We start from the raw sequence: 14,825 nt of genomic DNA, 5'->3' as shown, positions 1-14,825 counted from the left end.
TGTGTGTGTGTGTATGTCTGTGTGCGTGTTTGTGTGTTTTTGTATGCGTCTGCACTCTACTGTGTAAGTGTGACCTGGTTTGTCATTGTGGGAGTGTTTTCAGCAGACTATTGTGTGACGGACTGCTCCTTTTTGTTGCAGGTTACACAGACATGCACAAAAGCATGGCTGACTGTACTCAGAAATATACACGCACGCACACACACACACACACACACACACACTCATGCACACACACACAGTTGACTCCTGTGTGAAGCAGCCATCTCCTGGCCTCTCTGTTGCCTCGGGCCCAGTTGGCTGCTTACGCTGTCCATGTTAATGGATACATCAATTACATCTATTGTGATCGAAAGATACAAAAAGAAATTGAATGATAAAATAAGTGGATGTAACACATAAAGATTGAAACACACACATAGAGACAGCCCATAAACATGTCCCAGATTTAGTAATAAAGAACTTAATAGAACATTATTATTTAATTGTTTTGACTTAGACTGTAAATCGTATAATGACTTTGTGCAAGAAGTAACTATGTGGCATCATTTCAGTAAGCAGTCAGTAAGCACGATCAGGTGTGTGGGAAAAGGAGTTCTCTAATATTCCGATTCAGTTGGCTCCCATTCAAATATCTTTATTACTCCAAAATATTGTCTTAGCAACTTCAGCTTCAACTCTCAACTTTATTTTTTCCCAGAAATGCAGTTGGTTTTACAGTAAGGCATTATGTGATAAAAGAACATAATAATAATTGCAATAATACTAACAACAGGCTAACCTGTGAAAAAATAAGTGTCACATTGCTCCAAAAAGGAACTATAATTCCAGATCGCCTACTGAAAACAGGACTTTGACTCTTGCTCCAAAATTACAAGATGGCAGCGCCTGGATCTGGGATACTTTGCTTCACTTTTGTACAGATGGAGGAAGTGGGGACGCGTCATCTATCTTAAATATACAGTCTGTGGTCATAACTCTACAGTATATGTTATTAATAAAACAGCATACAGGCAGTTATCAACTGAAATACTCTAGTTGTTTTTCTTTTTCTTTTAAAGGGCTTTAAAGCTTGACAAATATGAATTGAGAACTTTAACAATTAGTAGACGGTGAGACGCACATCTACGGTGTCGATCTCGCTATTTTTCCCTTCCACTTTTCCACTCAGCGCCTTCTTCTTTGAGAAATTTGGTTGGCTGGCTGCCCTGCGCTCTCTGAGGAGGTCGACAGTGTGGCTGCTGAAACAGAGGGCAATGTCTTGCTCTCTGTAGTGGTGTCCCCTATGGATAGGCCTAATTTAAACCACACGCACACACACCAAAATCATTCCATTCATTAAGGACACATTAGCAGAAAAAAACTGATGTCAGGGGACAGGTCACACCCTGGGTATGTGTGTGGGTTTTTGTGTTCATCTTGGCGTGTGTGTGTGTGTGTGTGTGTGTGTGTGTGTGTGTGTGTGTGTGTGTGTGTGTTTGTGTGTTGATTATACACCTGAGTAGGCCTATGTCATGGAATATTGTGATTGCATTTCTTTTCCTTTTCACAGTGGCAATGTAACACCTGTTATGCAAAACACTAGAGCCTGGATTAGTCTGGTTGCCAGATCCTATCAATCACAGACGGCAGGTTTTGCCTAGCCATTCTGGCGCTGCGCCTTTCTGACATGATTTGTTAAGGTCATTGCTTGCCCCGAGTTGGTCAATGTTAAAGCAATCCGAGCAGGGCAGAAATCAAAACAATCTTAAAATCAAATCAGAACTGACAATAAAAGTGTCAGAACAGTGGTTGAGTTTATGTGGTGGAAGTTTCTCTTTTGTTCTCTCCCAATCTGTTTCTCCTCTACACTCACAAGCTTGTATTCCTTTGGGTGGGTGACTCGATGGTTTCAGCATGTGTCTCTCCGTCATCATGGTTGTTAGTGTAACTGTTCCCTGGGGAGATACTGGCTTAACACTAGCTTATAGTCCACTTCTACAAAAGGCCAACATGATCTCACAGCCTCATAAAAGAGAAAGACAGAGATAATGAAGGATGGAGAGTGAAAGAGACCGACTTCTGAGTATCAATTCTAGCCCACTTAAGTTTAAGATCCTTGTTCTTGTTCTTTTCTTTCTATAACCACCTATCCATCTGTCTCCAGGACCAAGATTTGTACTCTTTGTCATTTTCTTTTCCGCCTCAGAGAACCATAATTATTGCCATGTGTGTGTGTGTGTGTGTGTGTGTGTGTGTGTGTGTGTGTGTGTGTGTGTGTTGAGGCACAGTACTTGATGGGAGGGATTTATGTGTGTACAATTAATTGTCATTGTCCAGCCTCAGTTAGAAGGGTAGGAACGTGGGTGTGTGTTGTGCAGAGAGAGGAGGAGGTGGAGAAGGGCGAGGGAGCATGCAGCCCTCATCTAATTAGCATGTGTTTGATGGCCTGGCTTGACGCCTTGTTTATGGTGCGCTACACACATACACACACTTGGGCATTGGCTAATAACGCTAGGCAGTGGCAATTAACCACACACATACACATCCTCCCAATACTAAATTATGTTGGTTACCATGACTGAGATGGTCTCCCCCTCACAAACTCATGTTAAATTTGATATCATGCCTAAACTGCCTGTTGTGTAAATGAAGACATACTATATATATAAATAACTGTTATGACTCAAAGCAGCTACAGACCACATTTTCTGTGTAAAACTGCAGCCGTCAGATCAGCCGTTTCCATTCAGTGATTGAAACCGATTGCAGCATGATGTATTTTCTGTTGGTTTACTTTGTTATAATTATATCAAAACCATTTCTTGCGACTTCCTAGTGAGCCTTTGATCAGCAATAGCCAATAAATGCATTCATTTTCTGTAAATGCTTCAAATAGTGTTCGTTGGAGTCCTTTCTAGCACAGTGTTATGTACCCACACAGGAAACAATGGATAAGATGTGGAAGACTAAGGTCTCAGATCAGCATTACTGTGTTGAATGTCTGTTTTATCCTGAGGTGAGAAATACTTGCATGCATGCATTCATTCTTCACAGAATAGCTGCTCAAGGCATGTTTAGTGCAACAAGTCATTGATATGGAACATGAATATAATTTTGGGAGCTGTCTTATTAAAATACACCTAGGCTACATCCACACTTCTACATGTTCCTTATAAAAACATAGTTTCTCCGTCCTCGGGAACATTATTGTACCGTTTTAGAACACTAATGCGTGAAAACACATGTCAAAGTCATAGACCATTCAATTGTGCTAGTCTTGCATGTGCTTATAACCCCATTGGACATGACAGTTGTCACAAATAGCTTGAATAATAGACAGCAGCAGCAGTAGCATTATACTGTGAAATGTAGAATGAACCTGTACAAGAGCTGCAAGCATTGTATGACGGTCAGAAACGCCTCTAATTAGTTATCTATGTTAAATTAACAAACCATTGTTTTTTATTTTGTTTTGGAAAAAAATCACATGATAGAGACATGATGAATCAGAAAAGGGCACACTGTTGCTGGTAAGACCCAATCCGGGATAGAATGTGGGTGTTTGCGTCATCTTTTTCAAAAGTCTCTAGTTCCACTTGTCCAGACTCAAATGCAACTGAAGTTCTGCTTAAGAATCAGAATGTTCAGTGCTGCTAACACCCACAGGTACATAGGCTAATGGCAGTGTGCTAACGTCACTGCATTCTGCAGGAACTTGTTTTGGTGGAACACGTGTACGTTCAAAAGTAGTTTTAGTGGTGTGAGAGAAAACTCTGATTGGACAGATAGTCTAGCTAGCTGTCTGGATTTACCCTGCAGAGATCTTAGGAACTACAGGTAACGGACATCCGGCGGCATCGGCACAATCCCGGAAGTGTGTGGCAAGCTATATATTTGTTGTTTTTCATTGGCTGAGCTAATCCACAGTCCCTTCACGTACCCCTAGTAACTGCAGAAGAGAACAGCATGGGGTTCATCTGTTTCTTTATTGCAGCGGTACATTTCTGGTTGCGAATCACTGTGCATTACAATAATGTGTTTTGCAATAGTCCACGCCTGTAGAACCATTTCACAAGGAGTCAGGGAAAATTGGCCCAGTCAGGCATATGGCTCATTAAACCAGATATGTATTGTAGGCACATAATGCAACAGAAGGTATTGAGTATGTAAACATAAGCAAACCATTTGAGACAAGCATTACATCTGGAGAAATTCTGTCTCCTGATTGCAGCCTCTTAGACATAATCTCCGCTTCAATCAGTATGATCACAACAACAGGACTGTTGTCTTTTTCTTTTCCTCTGTGCTAGGAAACAACCAACAGAATACCAATAGCTAACTGCTGGGTGGCCATTTAGCTACTACTTATGTACTACTACTCTATGTAGGATTACAATGTCCACATGTGCATGGGTAGTAATACGTACTGTGTGTGTGTCTGTGTGATTTCCATTACTATCTATAAAAATTTTTTTTTTTAAACACCTTTTAATGAAATGTAATTTAGTCAAACAACTAAATTAAATACTAATGAAGCATCAACCAAAATTATCAATCATCAACTTCCAAAACCAGCATTAGTTGTGTCAGTTTAATATGTTAAACAGACAATGATATTCATCAATGGTGACTTGGCAACATATTTAGTCCAATGCACGTTTCATAAGTTCAGACTTCATGGGTTCAGTTCATACTTTGAAAATGTCAAGTTGTTTGTAAAAACGTCCAACAGCAGTCCGTCTAAAGGATGTCTGTGACTGGAAAAACAGTTGCACCGGTCAAAATGTCAGCCAATGATGTAATTGAAATTCTGCTGGATTCTTGTCTTTCCGCTCACGTCTGTTACCTTCCTCTTCCTTTGTGTTGTAATTCTAACCTTCGGTGGATTTCTTCGGTGGATTTCATTGGCTAGTCCGGCAAAGCAGACTAGCCAATGAATAAAGGATCAACTGTATTATTTCATTCATCTGACTAAGTTCACTTTAATAAATGTTTGACTATCAGTTGATGTGTTGATTTAATTAATTCCACATTTTTTAAGTTATTTTGTCAAAAACTCAAAACTTTTGTTGCCTCCTCCTCAAATAAATGTATTGCAATGGGGTGTAGACTCCAGTTTGTGAAGAGTTGTTTTTTTAGAAAATTGCTTTGCTCCAGTGCTGTCAATAGAGTGAGTTGTGAGGATTTTGGTCAGAACTTTGAACAGGTGCTGAAGTGACTGTTGTGCCACTGCTATTGATCATAATCACTATCAGTCCTCTGCACATGCTGTTTTGCTGCAGAACAGGAAATCCCCACATGTGTGTGTGAACTGTCTGTAAACATCTTTTTAGTTTATTGCATCCTAACTTTAAATTACTTCTACTTCCTTTGTCCTTCATTTTTTCCAGGGAAAGTTTAAAAAGCAATCATTGTCAAGATTTAGTAGCTTACTTCTGACGATTTGTATCATAATGTATAAATGTTACTGATCCATCCAGGGAAACTTTACAAAGCAAAGTACACACACCTACTGTGCTGCACAGCTGGGGGTGACCAGTGTGGACGAGAGTTCACAGGAAAACAGTAGAAGGGATAAAGAGTAGAGAACAATACTGAAACACAGAGAGAGAATTCTGTGGGTGCTATCTCAGGACATTACAGCGAGCGGATTTCTGTGTGTGTGTGTGTGTGTGTGTGTGTTTGTGCGTGCGTGCGTGTCAAAACCAAGCCAAGCAGGGATGAAGAATGAGGATGCACTGAAGGAGCCAGGTGTTCAAAACACACACACAAACACACACACTCTACAACAGCTTGGTGAGATCGAAGGTTGCACTTGTTTTGTGTGACAAGGCTATGGGGGTTAAAAAGCTCTGCAGACTTTCTGTCTGGGGGTCCCAAATATGTCCTGTTTTTATCAAACAAATGTCTTCAGCACTCTCTTAAAAAAACGGAAGGACTGCAGTGAAGTTTTGCTTTTCAAGACTATATTTAACTTTTGCCTCCACAGAAGCAAACATTTGACAAGATAATAAGGTAATTTCACAGTAAAAAAACGCACAAGGGAAACCTCTCAATAAGTAATAAGTTAGGAAACAGAATGCGCCTGTTGCATGGCTTGCAGCTTTTTTTTCCTCCATGGTTTGAGAAGAGGGGGACTAGTTTTAGCTTTGCCTTTAGTCATACTTAACTGTTCTTCAGTCCAGGTGGCAGCTTTGAGACTGTTCTTGTCTCAATGAACAAACATGCACTTCCAGTGAGTTTTCATTTACCTCCTGGAAGTCCTTTTTCTCAGCGCTGACTTCAGTAATGGAGTTAGGAGATACACTTGAATGAAGTGATTGTTGTCACTGTCTGTTCTATGTTTGGTGTGAAGTTGAGTGGATCACCATTCTCTCCTCCACGTCATTCATTTCATTTCAATCCAAAGTTTTTCGTGGCGATCTAAACTCCGGTGAATTTCTGAGGACTATGTTTAGCTGCTCCTCAGATCTCTGCAGGGTAAATCCAGCCAGTTAGCTAGACTATCTGTCCAATCTGCATCGCATGACTAAAACTACTTTTGAAGGTACACACCAAAACAAGTATCCTCCTAAACACAAAAGAAATACAGGCATGTGTGGAGGAAGGTCTGGCATTTCTCGCTCTAGTTAAAAGATTTTACCTTATGCAAATGCTGCGGATTTATTCTATTAAAGTGTTTATCTCATAACACGGTAGTGTAATTTCTCGATTGTCGGTGGTAACGAGAATACATAACCACCTTTTTTCATGATTGTAGGAGACGAACACACCCCATTACGCGGACATTTTACTGAGTTATGATCTGATCACCAAATTAATTTCAAACCATTAATTTCTACCAATGTATTACTAATATTATTTTGTGACTGTTAAAAGACATTTCAGTGTTTTTTGCCTTTCAAAATTAACCAAAATGTACAATAACTACATTCATGTGGGCTGACTGTAAAAATAAACATCATGAGCAGCATAGCATCCTACAAATTTCATTCCTGCAGTCTTGAAGGTGGCTTCCCTTCAGACACTAGAACACTTCCCAGTCTTGGAAGTGCCAAGTAGTTCTGCCGGTTATTCCGTCATGATGTAAATTCCGTGGTACCTCGTTCCCACAGGCACTGCGGGGATAGGCCAGGAGGCACCTAGCCATTTCACAGACTAAGTATTTCATTGCAAAGTTATTTTTACTCCATTGATCAGAGCCTTAAAAGAATATTGGCTTGAGCCAGTACAACAGGCTCAAAGGCAATCATGGCCGAGCTTAAAAACGCGTCCCCACGGAGCAAACTGGACAGCTGCGTCAGACCTTTTGACAATCACAATATCTGCCTGTGACCCATTTACTACAACACACACACACACACACACACACACAACCACACACACACACACAAACACACAGAATGCCTTGAGTTAGAGTTCAAGTAGGTAAAGTTTTTTTCTTTTTTGTCTCTCTCCCTCTCTCTGTAAACCCAGTAACAATGTGTTCTACCAGGGCGCCTTTGATATGGAGATTGACAGAGACTGAGAGAGAAGGAAGAAACAGAGAATGTCAACCAATAGTTTTTTTTCCCAAACTCCGGAAGAATGCAGGTGGATTTTAAGGGAAAACGTAGGCCAAAGAAAAAAAGAGCTACTGAGAATGGGAACTTTTGGTGGGGTCGAACAGCAAAGACCTTTTAAGATGACCTTATGCTTTGTTATAGACGGAGACAAAAGATTTTTCAGAGCAGCAGAGATGGAAATCTTGCCCAGTATGCTAATGGCGGGCTAACGCTGAGACAGAGTAGTAGGTCTCCCATACATAATGCTTCAGCTCTGTGAGTACTCCGCTCCGACCGGACACTGACATACTGCTGACATACCGGGATCTGTCGTTCTACACACAAGGACTTTTTTTCATTATTATACAGTTTATATTCCCAAGTAGAGATTCCTTTTTTTTCGGGGTATAAACAGTAATTGAGCCCGAGCTGGAAAGACTGATCAGCATTGTGGTCCTTTATCTGCACTGGAAGCACTCTCCACAAGTGGATCTGAGTAAATAACTTTGTGTTTCTGTGGCCATTAAATCCAGCTTTTTTCCATCTTTCCTCTGTAGTGCACCTTCTCTGTAGCTCAGCATGTGGCGCTGGCCTTCAACGCCAGTTCCCATTCACAATGAATAGCAGCCTTTTGCTCCCTCTGTTTGAGTCTATATGTGTAAATATTTGAAATTATACATTTATCTATATTTAAAGAGAGAGGAGGGGCTTGTTTGTCTCAGAAAGCAGCTGATTTTACAAAAATGTATCAAATTTTAAGAAAAGTGGCAAACTAAAATAAACAGAAAGCTTTTTTTAGTTTGTCACAATTTGCAATAAGCTGAGCTAGCGCACTGTGCTAGTTCAAACATGACAGCCATGGACGAGAGACTGCAACAGAGCAGATTCAGACATGGCTTCCTGCATGTCTACATGTGTATGCTTGTTGAACAGGTGTATTGATAAAGCATTGCCTTTTTACTCGTGAAGCTTTTAATGCACTTACTTACACTAGTGTGTGTGTGTGTGTTTGTGTGTGTGTGTGCGTGTGTGTTTATGCAGCTCAGCTTGAAGCAGAGCAGGGGAGAGGCTGCAGCCTGATGATAAAGACTAGTCTCAGCCCCGGGCCCGTTTGTAATACCGGGTTTCAGTACCCATTCCTAAATAAAGTAATTTTTCTTATTCATCACATTTCAGGAAGTCTTGTCTTGTCAATGTGTTCATCACACATGTTTGCATTGCGATGGCGGTTAAAATACATTTTATTGGTCTGCACTAAAAACGCTCCAATATTTTCTATTCTACCATTCTTCCTACCTTGTGGCTTGTAGACAGATTATTTCTTATACACTCTAATCCGGTTTTACACTTCCTTGTGTAGTTTGCGTTTACTAGCTCTTGTCTGGAAGAGTGTTTAGGATCCGTGTGTGTTTGCGTGTGCATATGTCCCATCTAAAATGGGGTTAGTACGTAGTGATGCATCCCCATGCATGTGCATGTGTAGCAGTGTGTGTGTGTGTGTGTCCTTTACCTGCTCCCTGACACACACACACACACAAACATACACACACACACACACACTCGCTGCAGTGATTGCTTCATGTTGTGTTCATGATTATGTGAAAACTAAGATCCTCATTTCTCTTTTCTTGGCGCTGGCGGAGACTTTATCCTGGCTGAGACCTTGAACGACTACATGTGTAACTCCTCCTCAGTGTGGGAACTCCTGGCTGCCAGATGCCTTTGGTTTTGTTTGGTTGTTGACCATAGCATATAGTAATTCATTTACTCTTTTGCGAGCAAGCACTTTACTGTAATCTGCTTTTAGTTTCAAAAACTAGACCGTCAGAAACTTTCTTGTGCATAGAATATATATAAAATACGCTTTGTAGCAATGATCTTGAAACAACTAAGTGAGATAAAAAACATAATGGAAATATGTTTTTCCCTTAAAGATAAGCTTTGCAAATTTTGAGAGGCGGGGAGAAGGCTTTATACTGTCCATTCACCATACTAGGAAGAATATTCAATTTTTCAGTCGCACCCATCTGTTCAGAACGAGTGCAAGAAACAAAGGCCTCTAACCATGACAATTCTGTGTTTATCTGTTCCTTGTTGACAGATCAGTCTGTTGATATCTATGTTATATATACTTTTCTTTATTGTCAACAAATCCCATGTGCAGAGCCAAAACAGCAGTGAATAAATCTACTAACAAGTTTTGTGTGTGTGTGTGTGTGTGTGTGTGTGTGTGTGTGTGTGTGTGTGTGTGTGTGTGTGTGTGTGTGTGTGGCAGAGCCTGCTATCTTCTTCCTCTGGCACAGGAGAAGAAGATAGCATCAATTGTAAGACACATCAGTGAGCCACACTGTTGCACTGGGTGACATGTTCCTTCATTACCATGAACACAAACACTTTAGTGTGTTTGGACTTAACCCCACACACACCGTCTTGCCGCCAAAATACTCCCTAGAGCACCACATGTGGTTTGATCCACTGCTGAAAATAGTCCCTAACAAATGCCCTATTTCCTCTAGATTGAGCAATGTTTGATGAAAACAAGAGAGCCTTGCTGCTTCCGGAAATATGTGTTTGACAAAACAAAAGTATGTACTATATATTTGACCTGTTTTTAAAGATTACTTTCTTCAGCAGGAAAGGATGGAATAAATGTGTTTGGGGATAGCAAGTGGTCATTGTGGAACAATGAGGATATTTCTTCAGATTTTTCTTACATGGTTTTAAATATGGTTTGGGATTGCAAATGGCAATTTTCTTGTACAGAAGCTTTTGCTTGTTAATATTCTGCAGACATAAGTGAAATATTAAATATTTCAAATATGAAATCAAATTCAGGTGTGTACAATAATGATACACTATTCATGTTTTGCTCTAAATATTAATCAGGGTAAAAAAGACTCCAAGCTGTCTTTTGTCAGACGGAATAATAAAGCTGCCCAAGGAAATCACAGCTAAAATGCAGTCATACTTGTTTAGAAACAGATTAAAATGTCTCAGGAGGATAAATCCAGGTGAAGGACTTTGCATAGACAACCAATGCAGTGCACAAGTATGTAGTCAAACCAGTGGACCGGATCTGCTGTTTAATATTGGCCACATGTTGCTCTAATCCCACGTTGTTCCTGTTTCCCAAGCAAACAGCACTGGACTGTTTCTTTCCCATCCACAACATTACTCTAGGAGAGAGAAAGTGAGAGTTGGGTATTTAATAGAAAATTCCAAAACATGTGATTTTCTATCTTCGTGAAAGCCGAGGAAGAAAAGCCATTCTAGTAAATATTTAAATAACAACTTGTGCCATGTTATTTTGGATGTGTTTGCACCAACCTGCTAAACTTTGCTGTACATTTAGCCTAAAAACTGCCAAACCCCAAATGCATGTAACAATTGGACCCAGAATAGCTTGAAGGGACCATATGGCTGTATGTTTGATATTTCTTCAATATGTGTATTTTTCAACTCATGCATGGGAAAGCAGTAGATATAGAGTGTGTGACGTTTTAACCATGTTTTTATTCCTTTAAAAAAAGAAACACAACAGATGTATTTGTGTTTTAGAGAGAAAATGACAGTGCTGCTTGTAGCATTCTCAGCATAGAAAGGCTCAGCCAAACAAGATTGCAATTATTCTCCTGCAAATAATCCAACATTGATTTTATATTTCAATTCATCCCTCCTTTCTTGCAAATGTGAGAGAGCAAGAGATTTAGAAAGACATTTTTATCTGTTAAGCCAGCCCCCATGGCAAGTGCTGTTAATGAAATGTGTTTGTTCTTTTTAACAACTAATTACACTCTTTTGGGCTAGCACATTTATGTGGAATTCAAGGCTGTACAGAGTTATCTGTCTGGACTAAACACACAGAGAAACTCCCAATCACAAATATGCAAACAGAGAGCTGGGCCTTTTAACATTCAGAAGACACTAAATGCCAAGGTTACCACATCGATACACAATTGATTTTGTGCACTCTGCTTGTGAGTCTGGTCCCCTACAGGCACAACATATAGCCAACACTGCCTGATGCACACACTGACGCCTCACCTCAAAAAACCTGAAGCCAGTTCTCTCTGCCCTTTAAATAAAAGGGATAACGAGTAGGGTTGGGTACCGAAACAATTTTTTGTTTAGTTAATATGTACGTGTGTGTGTGTGTGTGTGTGTGTGTGTGTGTGTGTGTGTGTGTGTGTGTGTATGTGTGTGTGTGTGTGAATCTACTGGATCTACCAAATGATTGACAACGCAGGCAACAGAAATATTGTGCACTTCATGCTAGTTAACATTACACTTGGCAGCAGGTAATGTTAACCTACTGTTAGCTAGCAGCAGGCTTAAACACGGTTAAAATGCTGAAAGCTAAACGGTCTAACGTGTTGCTGTATTTCACCGGAAAGGATTCCAACCCCAAGACGTACAACAGCCTGCAGCTAAAGACACAGAGTAGACTAGCAACACCCTGGCCACTGTCGGAGTTAGAGTTGTCAGAGAAACAACCCTGACGGGACTTAGTGGTGCGTTTAGTTGCACCTTGTAAGTTGATGGTGTGTTCAATGTTGTTGTTAAGTATTCTTCTGCCACTTCTGACTCATCTTCAATTCACTGGTAAAATAAGTTATTGTTATTACATGTTTTTATATTTGACTTTTTGGCCAAGCAAGGCGTTCTTACCTGTGGTTTTGGGCTCTTTTTTCGTCTAGTATCACTCATCGTTTTGTTTTCTTTTAAAAGTATCGTATTAGCATCACAAAAAACCCAACCAGTACCCAACCGATTCATGAGGGACGAGGATGATGGATAGGTTAAAGACTGCAGGACTTCCCCCAGGCTCAGCGTGTTTATGGTTTATGGAAGCAGCTAGAAGTGTTGGTGGTGTCTTTGTGACGCCATTTGGCAATGCCAACCCAGGAATTCTCCTTCAGTTCCTGCAGCTCCATCAGTCTTGCACCACAGCACTGTCACACCATCACCATGCTTCATTGCTCACTCATGTCTTTTATCAAGATTTTTGGTTGCTGATGTTGTTGCTTTTTCCATTATCCATTATTCACATTCATCCTTCCTTTTTTTTTGGTTGTGTTCTTTTATAGGTTCTCCAATGCCCTCCCCCTCCTGTCCATCATCTGTCATTGACCAATCACATCCACAATCAGCCAATCCGCATGGCAACCAGTTGTTAGGCGACGTGGCTGAGCCAGACTCAGAGGGAGAGGAAGAAGAGGAGGAGGAGGAGGAAGGAGAAGAGGAGTATGCAGCCAGATTGTACTTACCTGTAACACATGGTAAAGGGACTTTACTTTGTTTCATCAGCAACCTTTCAGAGACTACTTCATTTGTTTTGGTAATCTGAACTGGAATTTGACTGATTTATTGGGTTGATACGTCCCTTAGTATACAAAAAAGTATGTGCTTTGTAACAGTTAAATTGAATTATATTTTTATTGACATTTGACATTTTATTAACATGAATGATGAACATTTGTAATCTTTCATTCATCCAAAAAAAGAAAAAAGAGGGTTTTGTCTGCAAAAATTAGTCAAATCCTAGTCCATTGTAAAAGACTGGTTATTATTATCCGTGTGGATTTTGACTTGCCGTAGGAAATGCTTGGCTGCATGTGTGTTAACATGCTCTGAACACTCAGATTCTTGCTCATATTTTTCCATTACTCTTCTGAATTTTTAAGAGTCTATCAGGTATTACGTAGTCTATGTCCACTACGTTCCACTTCCTGGATTGCTCCGTTCCGCCGCATTTTAACTTTTTTCAGCCAGATGTTCGTTACCTTCCGCTTTCTTTGTGTTGTAATTTTAAATGCTTTCTAAAGAACTTTTGAACGTACACATGTTCCACCAAAACAAGTTCCTTCCAGAGACTCATTTTCAGAGGCACTGTGTTTCTGTCCGTTGCTTAGCGCCGCCCATGACGATTGTGATAGTTTTATAGCAATAAACCAGAGCACGTTTTTCTCCCATCCCAGAATGCTGTGTGGACTAGCCAGACCCTCCTTTGCAGCGCTGTGGAGGAAGGTCTGGCAAAATGATACCAGCTATTAGGTAACTAGGTAGCCAAAGAAGACAATTGGTCTTTAACTAAGTAGGTCAGTAATTGTTATTTTGTAAGACAGACATAACCTAACCAGGTCTATTCAGTGCATCCCGCTCCACTTAGCCCCAGGCCCGTTTGTAACACCAGGACTCCATCACGTCCTTTCTGGTTGTTGTCTATTGCTGACTTCACCATATATGAGCTGTGGCTGTTTTTCATGTTGCTTGCTTATGATAAATGTTGAGATCACTCTTAACACTTGGAAAGTAGTGCATATTTGAGGTTTGAACTTCTGATTGATTTCAGTGTGCTGCCAACGGTTGTCCTCATGCGATCAGCCAGTCTTGGTGGGAATCCCACCACTTTCTCCATCTCTTTCCAACCTTTCCTTCCTTTCATGTCTGTGTCTGTGTCTTATCACACTAAACCCTAACGTTTGATTCACTCTTGGACGGCAACTGACAGATGTTAACACAAAAGAGACCACTTATGTTTGGGAGTACAAGGGAAGGTCAGCAATATGTGAATTAAGAAAGATAAAAATATAACTGTGACAGTTTGATTTTCAGTATTTAGTCGTTTGTACAAAATGTGGGTCTGGAAAAACTTATTCAGGCCTTTTGAAAAGGGAGCATTTAGAAAGCAAAACAGCTGTTTAGAAAGTGGCACATTTTGGCTGTAGGAGGAGCCGTGATCAAGTCTTGTTTTCCAGTATACCTGCAGTTTTTATATAGATTTTTTTTTCTTTTGAATGAATTAAGGCATGACTACCCACACAGACTCAGCAAGGGGGAATGATGTCTTCATTCACATGTTAAATAAAATGAACTTGGCTTTCCTGAAATACAGAGGCCAAGTAGCATGTTTCCCTAAATGAACACTGGGTTTTTGTGAGAAATCTTTTATTAACTTCACTGATTAATATTTTGCAAAACTTTGCTTTTAGTGGGTCTTCATGTGATAAACGCATTGTTTTGAAAGTGTTTATGTTTCAGTTGGCCTACTTGGAGTTTCTCTTGCCAGACCCTGCACAGTTCCTGTTGGGAGAAAACCGTGCTCTGGGTTATTGGTATTTTTGGAAACCAATCACAATCGTCTTGGACAGAGCCACGGTGCCTCTGTAAAATAGCCTCTGTTTTGGTGGAACGTGTCTACCCTGCAGAGATCTGAGGAACAGTTATACAGTGGGTACGGAAAGTATTCAGACCCCTTTAAATTTTTCACTCTTTGTTTCATTGCAGCCATTTTCCAAA

General features: G+C 40.3%; 1 protein-coding gene across 3 annotated transcripts in view; it reads left to right on the top strand.

Moving 5' to 3' along the window:
* The window catches only part of LOC117952226 (teneurin-3-like), a 242,888-nt gene that overhangs the window by 69,288 nt on the left and 158,775 nt on the right, over positions 1 to 14,825 (top strand). Inside the window, exon 5 of one of the 3 annotated variants that reach the window (XM_034884373.1) lies at positions 12,614 to 12,805. The exons of the other annotated variants lie outside the window; for them this stretch is intronic. Coding sequence (XP_034740264.1) covers positions 12,614 to 12,805 — 192 coding nt within the window. The remainder of the gene's footprint in view (positions 1 to 12,613; positions 12,806 to 14,825) is intronic. 3 annotated transcript variants of the gene reach the window in all.

The sequence above is a fragment of the Etheostoma cragini genome, chromosome 2 (assembly GCF_013103735.1).
Source record: "Etheostoma cragini isolate CJK2018 chromosome 2, CSU_Ecrag_1.0, whole genome shotgun sequence".
Classification (NCBI taxonomy): domain Eukaryota; kingdom Metazoa; phylum Chordata; class Actinopteri; order Perciformes; family Percidae; genus Etheostoma; species Etheostoma cragini.
The sequence above is the reverse complement of the archived record's forward strand: the minus strand, read 5'-3'. Positions and strand labels throughout refer to the sequence as shown.